Below are 20796 nucleotides of genomic sequence, written 5' to 3' on the forward strand. Positions count from 1 at the left end.
ACTTGAAAGCTTTGCAAGTTGACAGTTAAGTTACAATGCAAGTTAAAGCATAGTAAGGAGAGATTTCTGATTGTTGTAGTAGAAATAGCAACAATGAATTTATACACACACACACACAAAAAAAATAAAGGTAATTTTTAAAATATTTTTCAATTGAAGAAAAAGTTTGATGATTCTAGTAAAAAAAAAATCAAGGGACTAATTTCTCTCTGGTTCTCGTATTTACAGCAAAACTCCGAAGGAGGAGCTCCTGAACAAATCTTCCCAGCTTCATAACACCGATGCAGAACTCTGCAGGGAGCTGGAAGGGAGAGGCAGAAGAGGTGAGAAAGTGCCAGATATTTTTAGGGAGTTTTAATTTTAAGCAGGTTGGATGGTTGGAGTGAAAACCTGAGGAGGCAAATTTCGCTCTTGTCTTTGTCTCTTACAGAATAAATACTTTGGAACAACAGCTTGAATTCGAGAGAGAGGAGTACAAGAGCCTCCTCTGCAGAATTCTGCAGCATGCTGGGGAGAAACAGGAGCTCCTCGTGGAGAACAAAACACTAAAGGAACAACTGGATAGGTGAGAAATATTTAGTATCATCTATCATGAGAGGGCTGATTTCTGTCTCCTCTTCATAATTTACAGAAATTCAAAAACGTTTGAACAGATGGTAAAAGAAAGAATACAACTGAAAGATGAAATAAAGAAGCTGAAAAGTAGGAACATCAAGCCGATGGAGGAGAAGGCAACCATCGTGAGGAACTTCAGAGAGAGGCTGAGGAGGTGAGAAACACTTAGACAGCAGCCCTGACTAAGGGAGGGAGAGGACCAGGATTCCTTGAAGCAGCTTAGAAATACAGATAAGAAATACATAAGACCCTTCAAGGATTGAGCAAAGATTGAAGGCTATATTCCCCTTCTGATAGAGAGATCTGAGGAAGGACTTTCAAATTAATAAGAGCAAGTCAGCCCCTGGCATTCAAGATCCAGCCCCAGTCCATCATTCACCTGCAAGGAGAAGGGCCTGGGACATCTAAAGGAAAGGAGGAGGCACCTGTAGAAGCTCCTGGGAACCCCACAATCCAAAATTCAAATTTAAAAAAATCAAGGGACTATTTTTTCTCTGGCCTCTTATTTACAGCAAAACAACGCAGAAGTCTTCTCTGAATGAGGAGCTCCTGAACAAATCTTCCCAGCTTCATAACACCGATGCAGAACTCTGCTGGGAGCTGGAGGAGAGGCAGAGGAGGTGAGAAAGTGCCAGGAATTTTTAAGGAGTTTTAATTTTAAGCAGGTTGGATGGTTGGAGTGAAAACCTGAGGGGGCTAATTTCGCTCTTGTCTTCGTCTCCTACAGAATCGACAGTTTGGAATATCAAGTTGAAGTGGAGAGAAAGGAATATAAGAGCCTCCTCTGAAGGGTTCTGCAGCAAGCTGGGGAGAAACAGGAGCTCCTCATGGAAAACAAACACTAAAGAAAGAACTGGATAGGTGAGAAATATTTAGTATTGTCTATCATGAGAGGAATAGAAGAGAAGAGAAGAGAAGAGAAGAGAAGAGAAGAGAAGAGAAGAGAAGAGAAGAGAAGAGACGAGACGAGACGAGAAGAGAAGAGAAGAGAAGAGAAGAGAAGAGAAGAGAAGAGAAGAGAATTTTATTACAGTCATCGACCAGCAACAGACATCCAATAAATTAAAAATAATGCTAACATTAATCGTAAATAATAACATCTCTGTTAAGAAAATTCCTGATCTTAAACCTAATTTGCATGCGTGTAGACCCGATAAGTATGTGAGTAAATGTATTGTTATAGAGATCTCAAAAAATAAAAAATAAAAATGAAAGAGGGTCTCTCTTTCAGCGCGTGTGACCCTCCCTATTGAAAGGTCCACCGTTGCTGGAGGGGGCACCCCTGGCATCTCCCCACAGCTGGATCAAAGATGATGACATCACAGCACATGTCATAAGACCTTGGCTGGGCTGTCCTGGCTCATTCTCAACTGCTACCACTGCAGGGATGGCAGGCAATTTTTTCTACAGACTAAACAAAAAAGTCCAGCAGAGAAACAGAGGTAGGAGACAATTAAAAAGACAGAGTTATGATCTACTTAAGTTTAGCAGCAAGTGTGAAGAGTTTAGATGCCAGAAATATCAGCTGGCACCTAAGATTTGGGAATAAAGAGCCCAGATAAAGCTACTGGGGTAAGAATGAATGTCAATAAGTTTGTGTTTTTAAAGAAATCTATTTTTTTCCCAGTGGTTCCAGAGGAGCAGCCCGTCTTTTGGCAACGGGGACACACTGAGGTATGTCCTATTTATTTCTTTAATTATTTGTCAACAAGTACCCAATGGGACCCAAACCTTTCAGGGTCTCTCTTTTAGCACGTGTGACCTTCCCTATTGAAAGGTCCACCGTTGCTGGAGGGGGCACCCCTGGCATCTCCCCACAGCTGGATCAAAGATGATGACATCACAGCACATGTCCTAAGACCTTGGCTGGGCTGTCCTGGCTCATTCTCAACTGCTACCACTGCAGGGATGGCTGGAAATTTTTTCTATAGATTGAACAAAAAAGTCCAGCGGAGAAATAAAGGTAGGAGACAATTAAAAAGACAGAGTTATGATCTACTTAAGTTTAGCAGGAACTGTGAAGAGTTTAGATGCCAGAAATATCAGCTGGCACCTAAGATCTGGAAATAAAGAGCCCAGATAAAGCTGCTGGTGTAAGAATGAATGTCAATAAGTTTGTGTTTTTAAAGAAGTCTATTTTTTTTCCCCAGTGGTTCCAGAGGAGCAGCCCGTCTTTTGGCAACGGGGACACACGGAGGTATGTACTATTTATTTCTTCAATTATTTGTCAACAAGTACCCAATGGGACCCAAACCACGGAAGTAAAAATGGCTCTTTTGGGTGAGGGGGCCTGGATTAACTGGCCTTGAGGGTTTTCCCTGTGCTCAGGCCCAACTTCCTCTTGATCTCCATGGCTTTTCAGCAGAAGACTTCATGTGCCAGCAACTTGCCCCCAATCAACGAAGGGCGTCCCCCTCAGCGGTCCATCCGCCCCCGTCCCCCTCAGGTAAGCAGTCTAAATCTTCTGGGGAATGTTTTGAGTGCCCATTACTAAGTATGACAAATTTTCATATGATCATTTTATTATGTGAAGGAATCAGGCTGAGAGATCAATTCTGGAAAACAACGCAGAACTCTGCAGGGAGCTGGAGGAGAAACAGAGGAGGTGAGAAATTTTCAGACAGAAACCCTCACTTGGGCAAAATGGCAAAACTAAATTACTTAAAAAGTAAGGCAAAGGAAGTGCCAGGTATTTTTAGGGAGTTTTAATTTTAAACAAGATGGATGGTTGGAGTGAAAACCTGAGGAGGCTAATTTCGCTCTTGTCTTCCTGTTTTACAGAAACGATGCTTTGGAGGAAGAGGTAGAACGAGAAAGAAAGGAATATAAAAGCCTCCTCTGAAGGGTTCTGTAACAAGCTGGGGAGAAACAGGAGCTCCGCACGGAAAACAAAAGACCGAAGGAACAACTGGACAGTTGAGAAATATTAAGTATCACCTATCATGAGAGGGCTAATTTCTGCTTTTCTTAATTTTCAGGAACTCAAAAACATTTGAACAAATGGTGGAGGAAAGAGTTCAATTAAAAAAAGAAAATCAAGAATTAAAAATGAAGAACTGGAAGTTGAGCGAGGAGAAGGCGACCATCCTGCGGAATTTCAGGGAGAGGCTGAGGAGGTGAGAAGCATGTAGACAGCAGCCCTGACTGAGGGAGGGAGAGGACCAGGATTCCTTGAAGCAGGTTGGTTGAACCATGATTCCAGGATGAAGAACCTACCCTATAAGGGATGGAGGGATAGAGGAAAATTAGAATGGAGAGGCCACATTTGACCACTTACTACGAAATCTCCCATTCTCCTTCTTCCAGAGCCAGAGACCGACCAGCATGCTGAAGGGGCTGAAAGATCAGGAGAAGGACTTGGAAAAGCTCCCAAGGATCCGAAGATGGAGAGAAACATCTGCTGGGAGCTTCAAGTACAGGGAGCCTCCTCCTCCCCTCCCCTTCCTTTCCTCCTCACCCCTTCCTCATCACCAAGGAGAAATGATTCTCTGTCTCAGCCACATCCAGCCATCCCCGAAAAGAGCAGGACAACAGAAGAACGTGGTCTCCTCGCTCAACTTCCATCGGTTGTTATTGCTTTATCTAGTTATTTTTCAGTTATTAATACAGTTATTATCATTAATACAGTTATTATTGTTATTATCATCATTATTGTCATCGTTATTTCATTAGTCCTGGAAATGACCAGTCCGTGAATGACCGGAGTGTCCAACAGTGGCTCATGTCTGCACTCTTGTCTTATCACTTCCCAAGTGTGCACCAGGAGGGACCCAAACCTCTCAGGGTCTCTTTCAGCACGTGTGAGGCTCCCTATTGAAAGGTCCACCGTTGCTGGAGGGGGCACCCCTGGCATCTCCCCACAGCTGGATCAAAGATGATGACATCACAGCACGTGTCATAAGACCTTGGCCGGGCTGTCCTGGCTCATTTTCAACTGCTACCACTGCAGGGATGGCAGGAAATTTTTTTTATCATTTCCAGAAAAAAGTCCAGCAGAGAAACAGAGGTAGGAGACAATTAAAAAGACAGAGTTATGATCTACTTAAGTTTAGCAGCAAGTGCGAAGAGTTTAGATGCCAGAAATATCAGCTGGCACCTAAGATCTGGAAATAAAGAGCCCAGATAAAGCTGCTGGTGTAAGAATGAATGTCAATAAATTTGTGTTTTTAAAGAAATCTATTTTTTTCCCAATGGTTCCAGAGGAGCAGCCCGTCTTTTGGCAACGGGGACACACGGAGGTATGTCCTATTTATTTCTTTAATTATTTGTCAACAAGTACCCAATGGGACCCAAACCTTTCAGGGTCTCTCTTTTAGCACGTGTGACCTTCCCTATTGAAAGGTCCACCGTTGCTGGAGGGGGCACCCCTGGCATCTCCCCACAGCTGGATCAAAGATGATGACATCACAGCACATGTCCTAAGACCTTGGCTGGGCTGTCCTGGCTCATTCTCAACTGCTACCACTGCAGGGATGGCTGGAAATTTTTTCTATAGATTGAACAAAAAAGTCCAGCGGAGAAATAAAGGTAGGAGACAATTAAAAAGACAGAGTTATGATCTACTTAAGTTTAGCAGGAACTGTGAAGAGTTTAGATGCCAGAAATATCAGCTGGCACCTAAGATCTGGAAATAAAGAGCCCAGATAAAGCTGCTGGTGTAAGAATGAATGTCAATAAGTTTGTGTTTTTAAAGAAGTCTATTTTTTTTCCCCAGTGGTTCCAGAGGAGCAGCCCGTCTTTTGGCAACGGGGACACACGGAGGTATGTACTATTTATTTCTTCAATTATTTGTCAACAAGTACCCAATGGGACCCAAACCACGGAAGTAAAAATGGCTCTCTTGGGTGAGGGGGCCTGGATTAACTGGCCTTGAGGGTTTTCCCTGTGCTCAGGCCCAACTTCCTCATGATCTCCATGGCTTTTCAGCAGAAGACTTCATGTGCCAGCAACTTGCCCCCAATCAACGAAGGGCGTCCCCCTCAGCGGTCCATCCGCCCCCGTCCCCCTCAGGTAAGTAGTCTAAATCTTCTGGGGAATGTTTTGAGTGCCCATTACTAAGTATGACAAATTTTCATATGATCATTTTATTATGTGAAGGAATCAGGCTGAGAGATCAATTCTGGAAAACAACGCAGAACTCTGCAGGGAGCTGGAGGAGAAACAGAGGAGGTGAGAAATTTTCAGACAGAAACCCTCACTTGGGCAAAATGGCAAAACTAAATTACTTAAAAAGTAAGGCAAAGGAAGTGCCAGGTATTTTTAGGGAGTTTTAATTTTAAACAAGATGGATGGTTGGAGTGAAAACCTGAGGAGGCTAATTTCGCTCTTGTCTTCCTGTTTTACAGAAACGATGCTTTGGAGGAAGAGGTAGAACGAGAAAGAAAGGAATATAAAAGCCTCCTCTGAAGGGTTCTGTAACAAGCTGGGGAGAAACAGGAGCTCCGCACGGAAAACAAAAGACCGAAGGAACAACTGGACAGTTGAGAAATATTAAGTATCACCTATCATGAGAGGGCTAATTTCTGCTTTTCTTAATTTTCAGGAACTCAAAAACATTTGAACAAATGGTGGAGGAAAGAGTTCAATTAAAAAAAGAAAATCAAGAATTAAAAATGAAGAACTGGAAGTTGAGCGAGGAGAAGGCGACCATCCTGCGGAATTTCAGGGAGAGGCTGAGGAGGTGAGAAGCATGTAGACAGCAGCCCTGACTGAGGGAGGGAGAGGACCAGGATTCCTTGAAGCAGGTTGGTTGAACCATGATTCCAGGATGAAGAACCTACCCTATAAGGGATGGAGGGATAGAGGAAAATTAGAATGGAGAGGCCACATTTGACCACTTACTACGAAATCTCCCATTCTCCTTCTTCCAGAGCCAGAGACCGACCAGCATGCTGAAGGGGCTGAAAGATCAGGAGAAGGACTTGGAAAAGCTCCCAAGGATCCGAAGATGGAGAGAAACATCTGCTGGGAGCTTCAAGTACAGGGAGCCTCCTCCTCCCCTCCCCTTCCTTTCCTCCTCACCCCTTCCTCATCACCAAGGAGAAATGATTCTCTGTCTCAGCCACATCCAGCCATCCCCGAAAAGAGCAGGACAACAGAAGAACGTGGTCTCCTCGCTCAACTTCCATCGGTTGTTATTGCTTTATCTAGTTATTTTTCAGTTATTAATACAGTTATTATCATTAATACAGTTATTATTGTTATTATCATCATTATTGTCATCGTTATTTCATTAGTCCTGGAAATGACCAGTCCGTGAATGACCGGAGTGTCCAACAGTGGCTCATGTCTGCACTCTTGTCTTATCACTTCCCAAGTGTGCACCAGGAGGGACCCAAACCTCTCAGGGTCTCTCAGTGCGTGTGACCCTCCCTATTGAAAGGTCCACTGTTGCTGGAGGGGGCACCCCTGGCATCTCCCCACAGCTGGATCAAAGATGATGACATCACAGCACGTGTCATAAGACCTTGGCCGGGCTGTCCTGGCTCATTTTCAACTGCTACCACTGCAGGGATGGCAGGAAATTTTTTTTATCATTTCCAGAAAAAAGTCCAGCAGAGAAACAGAGGTAGGAGACAATTAAAAAGACAGAGTTATGATCTACTTAAGTTTAGCAGCAAGTGCGAAGAGTTTAGATGCCAGAAATATCAGCTGGCACCTAAGATCTGGAAATAAAGAGCCCAGATAAAGCTGCTGGTGTAAGAATGAATGTCAATAAATTTGTGTTTTTAAAGAAATCTATTTTTTTCCCAATGGTTCCAGAGGAGCAGCCCGTCTTTTGGCAACGGGGACACACGGAGGTATGTCCTATTTATTTCTTTAATTATTTGTCAACAAGTACCCAATGGGACCCAAACCTTTCAGGGTCTCTCTTTTAGCACGTGTGACCTTCCCTATTGAAAGGTCCACCGTTGCTGGAGGGGGCACCCCTGGCATCTCCCCACAGCTGGATCAAAGATGATGACATCACAGCACATGTCCTAAGACCTTGGCTGGGCTGTCCTGGCTCATTCTCAACTGCTACCACTGCAGGGATGGCTGGAAATTTTTTCTATAGATTGAACAAAAAAGTCCAGCGGAGAAATAAAGGTAGGAGACAATTAAAAAGACAGAGTTATGATCTACTTAAGTTTAGCAGGAACTGTGAAGAGTTTAGATGCCAGAAATATCAGCTGGCACCTAAGATCTGGAAATAAAGAGCCCAGATAAAGCTGCTGGTGTAAGAATGAATGTCAATAAGTTTGTGTTTTTAAAGAAGTCTATTTTTTTTCCCCAGTGGTTCCAGAGGAGCAGCCCGTCTTTTGGCAACGGGGACACACGGAGGTATGTACTATTTATTTCTTCAATTATTTGTCAACAAGTACCCAATGGGACCCAAACCACGGAAGTAAAAATGGCTCTCTTGGGTGAGGGGGCCTGGATTAACTGGCCTTGAGGGTTTTCCCTGTGCTCAGGCCCAACTTCCTCATGATCTCCATGGCTTTTCAGCAGAAGACTTCATGTGCCAGCAACTTGCCCCCAATCAACGAAGGGCGTCCCCCTCAGCGGTCCATCCGCCCCCGTCCCCCTCAGGTAAGCAGTCTAAATCTTCTGGGGAATGTTTTGAGTGCCCATTACTAAGTATGACAAATTTTCATATGATCATTTTATTATGTGAAGGAATCAGGCTGAGAGATCAATTCTGGAAAACAACGCAGAACTCTGCAGGGAGCTGGAGGAGAAACAGAGGAGGTGAGAAATTTTCAGACAGAAACCCTCACTTGGGCAAAATGGCAAAACTAAATTACTTAAAAAGTAAGGCAAAGGAAGTGCCAGGTATTTTTAGGGAGTTTTAATTTTAAACAAGATGGATGGTTGGAGTGAAAACCTGAGGAGGCTAATTTCGCTCTTGTCTTCCTGTTTTACAGAAACGATGCTTTGGAGGAAGAGGTAGAACGAGAAAGAAAGGAATATAAAAGCCTCCTCTGAAGGGTTCTGTAACAAGCTGGGGAGAAACAGGAGCTCCGCACGGAAAACAAAAGACCGAAGGAACAACTGGACAGTTGAGAAATATTAAGTATCACCTATCATGAGAGGGCTAATTTCTGCTTTTCTTAATTTTCAGGAACTCAAAAACATTTGAACAAATGGTGGAGGAAAGAGTTCAATTAAAAAAAGAAAATCAAGAATTAAAAATGAAGAACTGGAAGTTGAGCGAGGAGAAGGCGACCATCCTGCGGAATTTCAGGAAGAGGCTGAGGAGGTGAGAAGCATGTAGACAGCAGCCCTGACTGAGGGAGGGAGAGGACCAGGATTCCTTGAAGCAGGTTGGTTGAACCATGATTCCAGGATGAAGAACCTACCCTATAAGGGATGGAGGGATAGAGGAAAATTAGAATGGGGAGGCCACATTTGACCACTTACTACGAAATCTCCCTTTCTCCTTCCAGAGCCAGAGACCGACCAGCATGCTGAAGGGGCTGAAAGATCAGGAGAAGGACTTGGAAAAGCTCCCAAGGATCCCAAGATGGAGAGAAACATCTGCTGGGAGCTTCAAGTACAGGGAGCCTCCTCCTCCCCTCCCCTCCCCCTCCTTTCCCTCCTCACCCCTTCCTCATCACCAAGGAGAAATGATTCTCTGTCTCAGCCACATCCAGCCATCCCCGAAAAGAGCAGGACAACAGAAGAACGTGGTCTCCTCGCTCAACTTCCATCGGTTGTTATTGCTTTATCTAGTTATTTCTCAGTTATTAATACAGTTATTATCATTAATACAGTTATTATTGTTATTATCATCATTATTGTCATCGTTATTTCATTAGTCCTGGAAATGACCAGTCCGTGAATGACCGGAGTGTCCAACAGTGGCTCATGTCTGCACTCTTGTCTTATCACTTCACAAGGGTGCAGCAGGAGGCCCCAAACCTCTCAGGGTCTCTCAGTGCGTGTGACCCTCCCTATTGAAAGGTCCACTGTTGCTGGAGGGGGCACCCCTGGCATCTCCCCACAGCTGGATCAAAGATGATGACATCACAGCACGTGTCATAAGACCTTGGCCGGGCTGTCCTGGCTCATTTTCAACTGCTACCACTGCAGGGATGGCAGGAAATTTTTTTTATCATTTCCAGAAAAAAGTCCAGCAGAGAAACAGAGGTAGGAGACAATTAAAAAGACAGAGTTATGATCTACTTAAGTTTAGCAGCAAGTGCGAAGAGTTTAGATGCCAGAAATATCAGCTGGCACCTAAGATCTGGAAATAAAGAGCCCAGATAAAGCTGCTGGTGTAAGAATGAATGTCAATAAATTTGTGTTTTTAAAGAAATCTATTTTTTTCCCAGTGGTTCCAGAGGAGCAGCCCGTCTTTTGGCAACGGGGACACATGGAGGTATGTCCTATTTATTTCTTTAATTATTTGTCAACAAGTACCCAATGGAACCCAAACCTCTCAGGGTCTCTCTTTTAGCGCGTGTGACCCTCCGTATTGAAAGGTCCACCGTTGCTGGAGGGGGCACCCCTGGCATCTCCCCACAGCTGGATCAAAGATGGTGACATCACAGCACATGTCCTAAAACCTTGGCTGGGCTGTCCTGGCTCATTCTCAACTGCTACCACTGGAGAGATGGCAGGAAATTTTTTCTATAGATTGAACAAAAAAGTCCAGCGGAGAAATAAAGGTAGGATACAATTAAAAAGACAGAGTTATGATCTACTTAAGTTTAGCAGCAAGTGCGAAGAGTTTAGATGCCAGAAATATCAGCTGGCACCTAAGATCTGGAAATAAAGAGCCCAGATAAAGCTGCTGGTATAAGAATGAATGTCAATAAATTTGTGTTTTTAAAGAAATCTATTTTTTTTCCCAGTGGTTCCAGAGGAGCAGCCCGTCTTTTGGCAACGGGGACACACGGAGGTATGTCCTATTTATTTCTTTAATTATTTGTCAATAAGTACCCAATGGGACCCAAACCACGGAAGTAAAAATGGCTCTTTTGGGTGAGGGGGCCTGGATTAACTGGGCTTGAGGGTTTTCCCTGTGCTCAGGCCCAACTTCCTCATGATCTCCATGGCTTTTCAGCAGAAGACTTCATGTGCCAGCAACTTGCCCCCAATCAACGAAGGGCGTCCCCCTCAGCGGTCCATCAGCCCCTGTCCCCCTCAGGTAAGCAGTCTAAATCTTCTGGGGAATGTTTTGAGTGCCCATTACTAAGTATGACAAATTTTCATATGATCATTTTATTATGTGAATCAGGCTGAGAGATCAATTCTCTCACATAATAAATAACCTTTTCTTTTAGCCAGGAGAGGCTACACCTGAGAATTTGTTTCATGTCGTAATAAGATGTGAAGGTGAGGCAGGGTGAGTGAGCTGATTTAAGTAGAAGGGAATATGCTGATCTATGCTGGTGGATCTATGCTCTGTGAGCAATGCTTCTTGCAAGGAGCCTCCAAGAGGGGCCTGAATGAAGAGCAGGTGGATCCTGCCCCTCACACACATTCTTAGTTCTTCCTTCCAAGCAAGTATTCTGGAAGGCCAGAAAGAAGCTTCCCAATCTAAAGGCAGTCTACCTGTCTACATGTACATGTCTACCACAGTGCATCTCTACAAACCCCAATGCTGAAAATCAGTGGGGTAGCACCAGGCTTTCCAATTCGATTCCATTTTCAATGTAGCCACAACGGTTCAACAAACCCAAAGATGCTAATTTTACTCGAGTTTTGATATTTGACAGAAGAAATTTTTCGGATGAGTCTATGCAGACAGACAGGCTCAGAAAAGAGAATCAAGATCTGAATTATTCTACATAACTACTTTGCCAAAAGCACGAAGTAAATTGAACCCCTCAATCCGAAATTCAAGTAAAAAAAAAAATCAAGGGTCTAATTTCTCTCTGGTCCTCGTATTTACAGCAACACAACACAGAAGGTTTCACCGAATGAGGAGCTCCTGAAGGAAAATTCCCAGCTTGTGGAAAACAACGCAGAACTCTGCAGGGAGCTGGAGGAGAAACAGAGGAGGTGAGAAATTTTCAGACAGAAACCCTCACTTGGGCAAAATGGCAAAACTAAATTACTAAAAAAGTAAGGCAAAGGAAGTGCCAGGTATTTTTAGGGAGTTTTAATTTTAAACAAGATGGATGGTTGGAGTGAAAACCTGAGGGGGCTAATTTCGCTCTTGTCTTCCTGTTTTACAGAAACAATGCTTTGGAGGAAGAGGTAGAACGAGAAAGAAAGGAATATAAAAGCCTCCTCTGAAGGGTTCTGTAACAAGCTGGGGAGAAACAGGAGCTCCGCACGGAAAACAAAAGACCGAAGGAACAACTGGACAACTGAGAAATATTAAGTATCACCTATCATGAGAGGACTAATTTCTGCTTTTCTTAATTTACAGGAATTCAAAAACATTTGAACAAATGGTGGAGGAAAGACTTAATTTAAAGAACGAAATCAAAGAATTAAAAATGAAGAACTGGAAGTTGAGCGAGGAGAAGGCGACCATCCTGAGGAATTTCAGGGAGAGGCTGAGGAGGTGAGAAGTATGTAGACAGCAGCCCTGACTGCGGGAGGGAGAGGACCAGGATTCCTTGAAGCAGCTTGGTTGAACCATGATTCCAAGATGAAGAACCTACCCTATAAGGGATGGAGGGATAGAGGAAAATTAGAATGGGGAGGCCACATTTGACCACTTACTACGAAATCTCCCATTCTCCTTCTTCCAGAGCCAGAGACCGACCAGCATGCTGAAGGGGCTGAAAGATCAGGAGGAGGACTTGGAAAAGCTCCCGAGGATCCCAAGATGGAGAGAAACATCTGCTGGGAGCTTCAAGTACAGGGAGCCTCCTCTTCCCCTCCCCTCCCCCTCCTTTCCCTCCTCACCCCTTCCTCATCACCAAGGAGAAATGATTCTCTGTCTCAGCCACATCCAGCCATCCCTGAAAAGAGCAGGACAACAGAAGAACGTGGTCTCCTCTCTCAATTTCCATAGGTTGTTATTGCTTTATCTAGTTATTTTTCAGTTATTAATACAGTTATTATCAATAATACAGTTATTATTGTTATTATCATCATTATTGTCATCGTTATTTCATTAGTCCTGGAAATGACCAGTCCTTGAATGACTGGAGTGTCCAAGAGTGGCTCATGTCTGCACTCTTGTCTGATCACTTCACAAGTGTGCAGCAGGAGGCCCCAAACACTGGGAGCTCCTGAGCAAAACTTCCCAGCGTCATACCACCGATGCAGAACTCTGAAGGGAGCTGGAGGAGAGGCAGAGGAGGTGAGAAAGTGCCAGGTATTTTTAAGGAGTTTTAATTTTAAGCAGGTTGGATGGTTGGAGTGAAAACGTGAGGGGGCTATTTTCGCTCTTCTCTTTGTCTCTTACAGAATAAATACCTTGGAATACCAACTTCAACTGGAGAGACAAGAGTATGAGCCTCCTCTGCAGAGTTCTGCAGCATGCTGGGGGGAAAAAGGAGCTCCTCACGGAGATTAAAACTCTCAAAGAACAACTGGAGAGGTGAGAAATATTTAGAAGAGAATCCTAACATTCTTTCAAATACATCCATCCTACCATCCATCCATCCGTCTATCCATCCTTGCATCTATCTATCTATCTATCTATCTATCTATCTATCTATCTATCTATCTATCTATCTATCTATCTATCTATCTATCTATCTATCTATCTATCTATCATGAGAGGCCTAATTTCTGCTTTTCATAATTTGCAGAAATTCAAAAATATTCGAGGAGATGGTTGAGGAACAAATTAATTTAAAGGACCAAATTAAAAACTTACAAATTAAGAACCGGAGGTTGAGCGAGGAGAAGGCAACAATCAGGCAGAATTTCAGGGAGAGGCTGAGGAGGTGAGAAACACGTAGATAGCAGCCCTGACTAAGGGAGGGAGAGGACCAGGATTCCTTGAAGCAGCTTAGAAATGACTTTCCAAAGAAATGAGATCTCGTCCAGCCACTCCTGGAATCATGAAATGGACGCAGGGATCGATGACAAATGCACCCATTTCCTGATCTCCATTTAGATTCAAAACTTAATTTCTTTCATCAGCCTACATAAAATAACATTAGGATTCCAGGATGAAGAATCTACCCTATAAGGGATGGAGGAATAGATGAAAATTAGAATGGGGAGGCCACATTTGAACCCTTAGAGACTCCATCACTCACCGACCGCCATGCTGAAGGGGCTGGAACTTCACATGGGGAAAGAGAGGACCAGGAGGAGGACTTGAAGAACTTGGAAAAGCTCCCGAGGAATCCCAAAATGGATGGAAACATCTATTGAACTACAAACATCCCTAATTTTGTAAAATAAAGTTCCAAAAGAAGGAGAAAACTCATGAATGTCTGGCTCCTGACACTTTTAGTCCTACGTGTATAAAGCTAGGTCTACTATGAGGAGCTCCGGAAGGAGAATTTCCAGCTTGTGGAAAACAACGCAGGACTCTGCAAGGAGCTGGAGGAGAAACTGAGGAGGTGAGAAATTTTCTGACAGCATCCCTGACCTTCATTGTTGGTCCAAATTTATCTCTAACCTTCTGATTTTTCTAGAGAGAAAGAACTGAGGAAGAACATCTACAGGTGACTGATGTACAGAGACCAGCTGGTACCACTTAATAGTACAGAGTCCAAAAGAAACACAAGGGCGGACATTAGAACACTGGAAGACAAGAGAGAAACTCTTGAAGACGTGAAACCTTTGATGCTGCCATATAAACAGGAGAAGGAATGGCTGAAAGCTTCTGGAGATAATCTCAAAGCCAAGAAAGTCCCACAGAGGCTTTTTCTCAGCCATCCAGAGACTCCCTGGCAGGATGGCTTCTGGCATCCCTGGTCAACCTTCCAAAGGAAGGTCCTGGAGCTTCCAGAGTGGTTGGCTGGATGTATCCATAATTCTTCTCCAAGAAAAAGGAACAGAAACACCTCATTGAAATGTGCAGACATGGATGGAAGCCATTCAAGATTGACAGACGTCTATGGTAGAGTTCCACACTCCATGCCTTGAGGTGATCTTCCTTCTGAGGAGATCCTTTGATGGGAAGTGAGGGATCTCCTCTTCCTTTTTCCTCCCATCGAGCACTGAAATGGCTTCTCCTCTTGTCTGTTGGGCTGCTGTTCCTCAAGCGTTTGAGGTCCCAATGCAGCTGGATATGACTCTCCTTCCAGGTCACGTCCAATTTCTTGCGGTGACATCAGATTTGGCTCTGAATCATTCTCTTCAATGCCCTGATAAAAATAAAGAAAAGCACATTAAAACAGCTTTTAAATAAAAGGAAATTTTACAATTCTTTAAATATCATGGTATTATCTCTCATGTTTTTACATTTGTTCTGGCTGTGAGCTGCTCCTTTGTGTTCAGGTCTGGCCTCGGAAGGATAATGTAGCACTTGGGGATGAAGATGCAGACCAGCAGACCAGCACTGGAGGCCAGGATGGAGAAGACCTGCACAGCCACCATGTATTTCCCTTTGGTGCTCAGGTAAGTGGGCACAAAAGTCACCCAGACACTGTAGAAGACCAGCATGCTGAAGGTGATCAGCTTGGCTTTGTTGAAGGCCCCTGGCAGATTCCTGGCCAGGAAAGCCACCGTGAAGCAGATGGCAGCCAGGAAATCCATGTAGCTGAGGGTGACGTAGAACATGACAATGGCCCCTTCGTTGCATTGCAGGATGGTCTCTCCAGGCTGGGAGTGGAGGTCAGAGTCAGGGAATGGGGGAGAAACTTCCAGCCAGATGGAGCAGATGAGAATTTGGACTGCAGAACAAGAGAGGATGATGGAGTTGGTGAAGATCTTCCACAACCATCTCTTCCTAAGACTATAGTAGAGTTCACACTCCAGGCCTTGAGTTGATTTCTCCGCAAGGGGATCCTTTGATGGGAAATGAGGGATCTTCTCTTCCTTTTTCCTCCCATCGAGCACTGAAATGGCTTCTCCTCTTGGCTGTTTGACTGCTTCTCCTCAGGCCTTTGAGGTCCCAATGGAGCTGGATATGACTCTTCTTCCAGGTCACGTCCAGTTCCTTGCAGGGACAACAGATTTGGCTCTGAGTCTCATCAACTCCCTGATAAAAATAAAGAAAAGCCCATTAAAATGCAAGAATGAAAGATCTGTCTATGTAAATGGTGCGTTTGTGGCATTGGGTTCCTGCACGGGGGAGAAGGTTGGACTAGATGACCATGAAGGTGCCTTTCACAGCTTACATTCTATGATTCTCTGAATGTCTGCAATACAGGTAGTCTTTGACTTATGACCATTCATTTAGCAACGGTTGAAAGTTATGACAAAGCTGAGAAACACAACTTAGAAGGCAGATCATGACAGTGTCCCTGTTTAGGCCAGGAGACTAAACCATAGGCTGCAGGTTTTGGGTCTGGCTAGTCTAAAGAAAAGAAGAATTAGGGGTGACGTGATAGCAGTATTTCAATATTTGGGAGGCTGCCACAAAGAAGACGAGGTCAAATTATTCTCCAGAGCCCCAGAGGGCAGGACAAGAAACAACGGATGGAAACTGAACAAAGAGAGAAGCAGCCTGGAATTAAGGAGAAACTTCCTAACAGGGAGGACAATTGACCTGTGGAACTGCTTGCCTCCAGAAGTTGTGGCTGCTTCATCACTGGAGGTTTTTAAGAAGAAACTAGACAGCCACTTGTCTGAGATCATTTAGGTTCTCCTGCTTGAGCAGAGGGCTGGACTAGAAGACCTCCAAGGTCCCTTCCAGCTCTATTCTATTCTATTCTAGAGGCGGAGGCCTCAGACACAGCCGGTCCCCCATTTTCTGGGCTGCTCTCTCATCAGCCCCCAGGAAGATCAAGACCGTTAAGGCAGGGCGACCCCTGAGAATTTCATGAGTTGGTACATTCCAACGACTTTCTGCCTACCCAGAATCCCCCTGTTCAAGTGGTTCAGACCAAAGAAGCAGCAAAAACTGTCAGCTAAGAAAAAAAAATAAACACCGTTGCCATGACTACATTTCCGAGCATCCATTTTGAGGTTACCAAAGAGAATAGAAATAATAATAGAATAGAATAGAATAGAATAGAATAGAATAGAATAGAATAGAATAGAATAGAATAGAATAGAATAGAAAAACCAGAGTTGGAAGGGACCTTGGAGGTCATCTAGTCCAACCCCCTGCTTAGGCAGGAAACACTTCAGACAAATGGTTATCCAACCTCTTCTTCAAAACTGTCCAGTGTTGGAGCATTCACAACTTCTGGAGGCAAATTGCCCTTTTGGTTGTCCAAGACTTTCATCCTTTCATTTTTCTTTCATTAACATGATAACTTGTTTTGAAGCTGATTTGGATGTCTTTTCCTGTTTAAAACTTTGGGAAGTTTTTTTGGTTGATTACATTTCCCCATTTTTTGTTACTTATTGATTTTAATGTTGTCCATCAAGTAATACACAGCCGGTATTTAAGTCGCTTGAATAGAATAGAATAGAATAGAATTCTTTCTTGGCCAAGTGTGATTGGACACACAAGGAATTTGTCTTTGGTGCATATTTATTTATTTGTTTGTTTGTTTGTTTGTTTGTTTGTTTGTTTGTTTGTTTATTTATTTATTCATTCATTCATTCATTCATTCATTCATTCATTCATTCATTTATTAAATTTATATACCGCCCTATTCCTGAGGGACTCAGGGCGGTGAACAGCGAACGATAAAAATACATGTAATACAAACATTAAAAAAAACAACCAATTAAAATATACTAAACACTCTGGTCCTAGACAATTCACTATAATATGGCGGTGTTAGCAATAAACAGTTGTGTTAACCTATTTTTTGTATTATCACATTTGCCCATTTTAAATATTCCTGTAATTCCAGATTTTACCATTTCTCCAAATTCAGCATTTCAGTTAATTATCACGACATCCTTCCTTGATGTTGTATGTAACACTTCTTGCACTGTGCCATAGAATTATCAGTGTCTTCCATATTATATTTGCAGTAGGCATATATAGGCATATATAAGATGTTTTACAGGTGGCATTTATTCCCGACAAGAATAGCGAGAATGTTCAAAAACAAATCTGAGAAGTGTTGGAAATGCCATCAGATACCGGGCTCATATTACCATATGTGGTGGACATGTGTAGACGCGAAAAGATATTGGACTATAAAATCCACACATGGTTGGAAAAAATGACAAAAAAACACATAGACTTTAAACCAGAGATTTTTTTATTAGGGATTGTGCCAGAAACATACAATAGAGAAGTGAGATATTTGATGGTGAATGTTTTAACAGCTGCTAGAATTGTATTTGCTAAAAAGTGGAAAAATGAGAAAATAACCAACGCAAGATGAAATTATGAAGAAAATCATGGAATGTGCTGAAATGAGTAAATGGACATTTGAAATTAGAGAACAAGAAGATAAACAATACTACCAGATACGGGATTTATTTTATCAATGGCTAGATAATAAGACATGGAAGTGAAATATGAAATATGAAATGAATGTTATAAATATAATATTCGAAAATAAGTTTTTTGAAGCAACAATGCACTAGTTAAATAAATTATAAATGAGGAGGTTGATTTGTTTGACGATATGAGAAATTAGATAATCAGTAAATTTTGAATAGGGGGATGATGGTTTTGTTTTATGTTTTGTTTTAAAAAAATAATAAAAAATTATTTAAAAAAAAAAGAAAGAAAAAAAGAAGAGGTTGGATAATCATTTGTCTGAAGTGGTGTAGGGTTTCCTGCCTAAGCAGGAGGTTGGACTAGAGGACCTCCAAGGTCCCTTCCAACTCTGTTATTCTATTCTATTCTATTCTATTCTATTCTATTCTATTCTATTCTATTCTATTCTATTCTATTCTATTCTCTTTGGTAAACTCAAAATGGATGCCTAGAAACGTAGTCATGGCAACGGTGTTTATTTTTTTTCTTAGCTGAGAGTTTTTGCTGTTGCTTCGGTCTGAACCACTTGAACAAGGGGATTCTGGGTAGGCAGAGTGTCGTTGGAATGTACCAACTCATGAAATTCTCAGGGGTCGTCCTGCCCTAACGGTCTTGATCTTCCTGGGGGCTGATGAGAGAGCAGCCCAGAAAATGGGGGATTCTATTCTATTCTATTCTATTCTATTCTATTCTATTCTATTCTATTCTATTCTATTCTATTCTATTCTATTCTATTCTATTCTCTTTGGTAAGCTCAAAATGGATGCCTGGAAATGTAGTCATGGCAACGGTGTTTATTTTTTTTCTTAGCTGAGAGTTTTTGCTGTTGCTTCGGTCTGAACCACTTGAACAGGGGGATTCTGGGTAGGCAGAGAGTCGTTGGAATGTACCAACTCATGAAATTCTCAGGGGTCGCCCTGTCTTAACGGTCTTGATCTTCCTGGGGGCTGATGAGAGAGCAGCCCAGAAAATGGGGGATTCTATTCTATTCTATTCTATTCTCTTTGGTAATCACAAAATGGATGCTCGGAAATGTAGTCATGGCAACGGTGTTTATTTTTTTTTCCTTAGCTGACAGTTTTTGCTGCTTCTTCGGTCTGAACCACTTGAACAGGGGGATTCTGGGTAGTCAGAGAACCGTTGGAATGTACCAACTTATGAAATTCTCAGGGGTCGCCCTGTCTTAACGGTCTTGATCTTCCTGGGGGCTGATGAGAGAGCAGCCCAGAAAATGGGGGACCGGCTGTGTCTGAGGCCTCCGCCTCTAGAATAGAATAGAATAGAATAGAATAGAATAGAATAGAATAGAATAGAATAGAATAGAATAGAATAGAATAGAATAGAATAGAATAGAGCTGGAAGGGACCTTGGAGGTCTTCTAGTCCAGCCCTCTGCTCAAGCAGGAGAACTTAAATGATCTCAGACAAGTGGCTGTCGAGTTTCTTCTTAAAAACCTCCAGTGATGAAGCAGCCACAACTTCTGGAGGCAAGCAGTTCCACGGGTCAATTGTCCTCCCTGTTAGGAAGTTTCTCCTTAATTCCAGGCTGCTTCTCTCTTTGTTCAGTTTCCATCCGTTGTTTCTTGTCCTGCCCTCTGGAGCTCTGGAGAATAATTTGACCCCGTCTTCTTTGTGGCAGCCTCCCAGATATTGAAATACTGCTATCACGTCACCCCTAATTCTTCTTTTCTTTAGACTAGCCAGACCCAAAACCTGCAGCCTATGGTTTAGTCTCCAGGCCTTCGATCACCTTAGTTGCTCTCCTCTGCACTTTTTCCAGGGTCTCAGCATCTTTTAAGTAGGATGGTGACCAAAATTGGTTGCAGTATTCCAGTCTTCTATTGAGGGAAGGAGCTTCTGCATTTGGCACAAATGGAACCCTTCCCTTCTTTCTCCAACCATCCATCTTCCTTGTCCAAAATGTCGCCTCCGAGCCCCCATCACAGCCAACGCAGGGATCTCTTTCCTTTAGGGCTTCTTTCCCACTAGATCCAATGATGGCCAGGAAAGATCGGAGGCCCCTGGTGATCCCCAGGAAGGGATCCCAGAGAAAAAGGGGGCAGGAAGGACCTCACAGCATCTCCAGGGCAATTATGGAGACCAGAAAAAGACTCTGCTTCTCTGATTCTGCAGCTGGTGGGAAACGGTGAATGTCTGAATGTCGCCTTTGACTCCAAAGATGGTTTTCCGATTTCACCGTCTCTGTGCCTCACTTTCCCCATTGCTTTTACGAGATCAGGGAAAGGTTGGTTAGGACTCCTCATTGGACTATCAGATGAATTTAAAAAGGAAAAATGTTCTAATTTCCCTTCTCTAATTTTTCCAGATAGCTAATTTTAATGTTTACTGGAATTCTGGTTTTCAGTTGGAAAAGAAACAGCGAGACGTCACCTGACCATGACTTGCAACCTCCCACATTGGCTTCCCCGTTGACTTTGCGTTTGGAAGCCCTTGAGAAGATTGCAAATGGTCACCACGTAACCCTGAGATGCTTAACTATTGCCAATGTGAGCCAGTTGCCTAGTGCCTGAATTGTGATTATGTGACTGCAGGGACACTGTGAGGATCTCCCTTCTAAGTTGTGTTTCTCAGCTTTGTCATAACTTTCAACCGTTGCTAAATGAATGGTTATAAGTTAAGGACTACCTGTATTGCAGGCATTCATAGAATCACGGAATGTAAGCTTTGAAAGGCACCTTCATGGTCATCTAGTCCAACCCTCTCCCCCGTACAGGAACCCAATGCCACAAACGCACCATTTACATAGACAGA

General features: G+C 43.1%; 1 protein-coding gene across 1 annotated transcript; it reads left to right on the forward strand.

Moving 5' to 3' along the window:
• The first annotated feature begins 261 nt into the window (after positions 1-261).
• Positions 262-15717, forward strand: LOC117654723 (uncharacterized). The gene is made up of 31 exons (XM_087879003.1): positions 262-323; positions 431-769; positions 1128-1235; positions 1343-1476; positions 1847-2057; positions 2243-2289; positions 2368-2578; positions 2766-2812; positions 2978-3061; positions 3149-3220; positions 3397-3795; positions 3922-5142; positions 5330-5376; positions 5542-5625; positions 5713-5784; positions 5961-6359; positions 6486-7415; positions 7536-7704; positions 9933-9979; positions 10100-10268; positions 10455-10501; positions 10667-10750; positions 10887-10948; positions 11500-11607; positions 11784-12118; positions 12309-12574; positions 12681-12865; positions 12973-13105; positions 13320-14084; positions 14160-15087; positions 15277-15717. The coding sequence occupies exons 17-25, from the start codon at positions 7320-7322 to the stop codon at positions 11842-11844; spliced, it is 843 nt and encodes a 280-aa protein (XP_087735129.1). The 5' UTR covers positions 262-323; positions 431-769; positions 1128-1235; positions 1343-1476; positions 1847-2057; positions 2243-2289; positions 2368-2578; positions 2766-2812; positions 2978-3061; positions 3149-3220; positions 3397-3795; positions 3922-5142; positions 5330-5376; positions 5542-5625; positions 5713-5784; positions 5961-6359; positions 6486-7319; the 3' UTR covers positions 11845-12118; positions 12309-12574; positions 12681-12865; positions 12973-13105; positions 13320-14084; positions 14160-15087; positions 15277-15717.
• The last annotated feature ends 5079 nt before the right edge of the window (positions 15718-20796 follow it).

This window comes from Pantherophis guttatus, chromosome 15, assembly GCF_059756535.1.
Source record: "Pantherophis guttatus breed Tessera chromosome 15, ASM5975653v1, whole genome shotgun sequence".
Lineage (NCBI taxonomy): Eukaryota > Metazoa > Chordata > Lepidosauria > Squamata > Colubridae > Pantherophis > Pantherophis guttatus.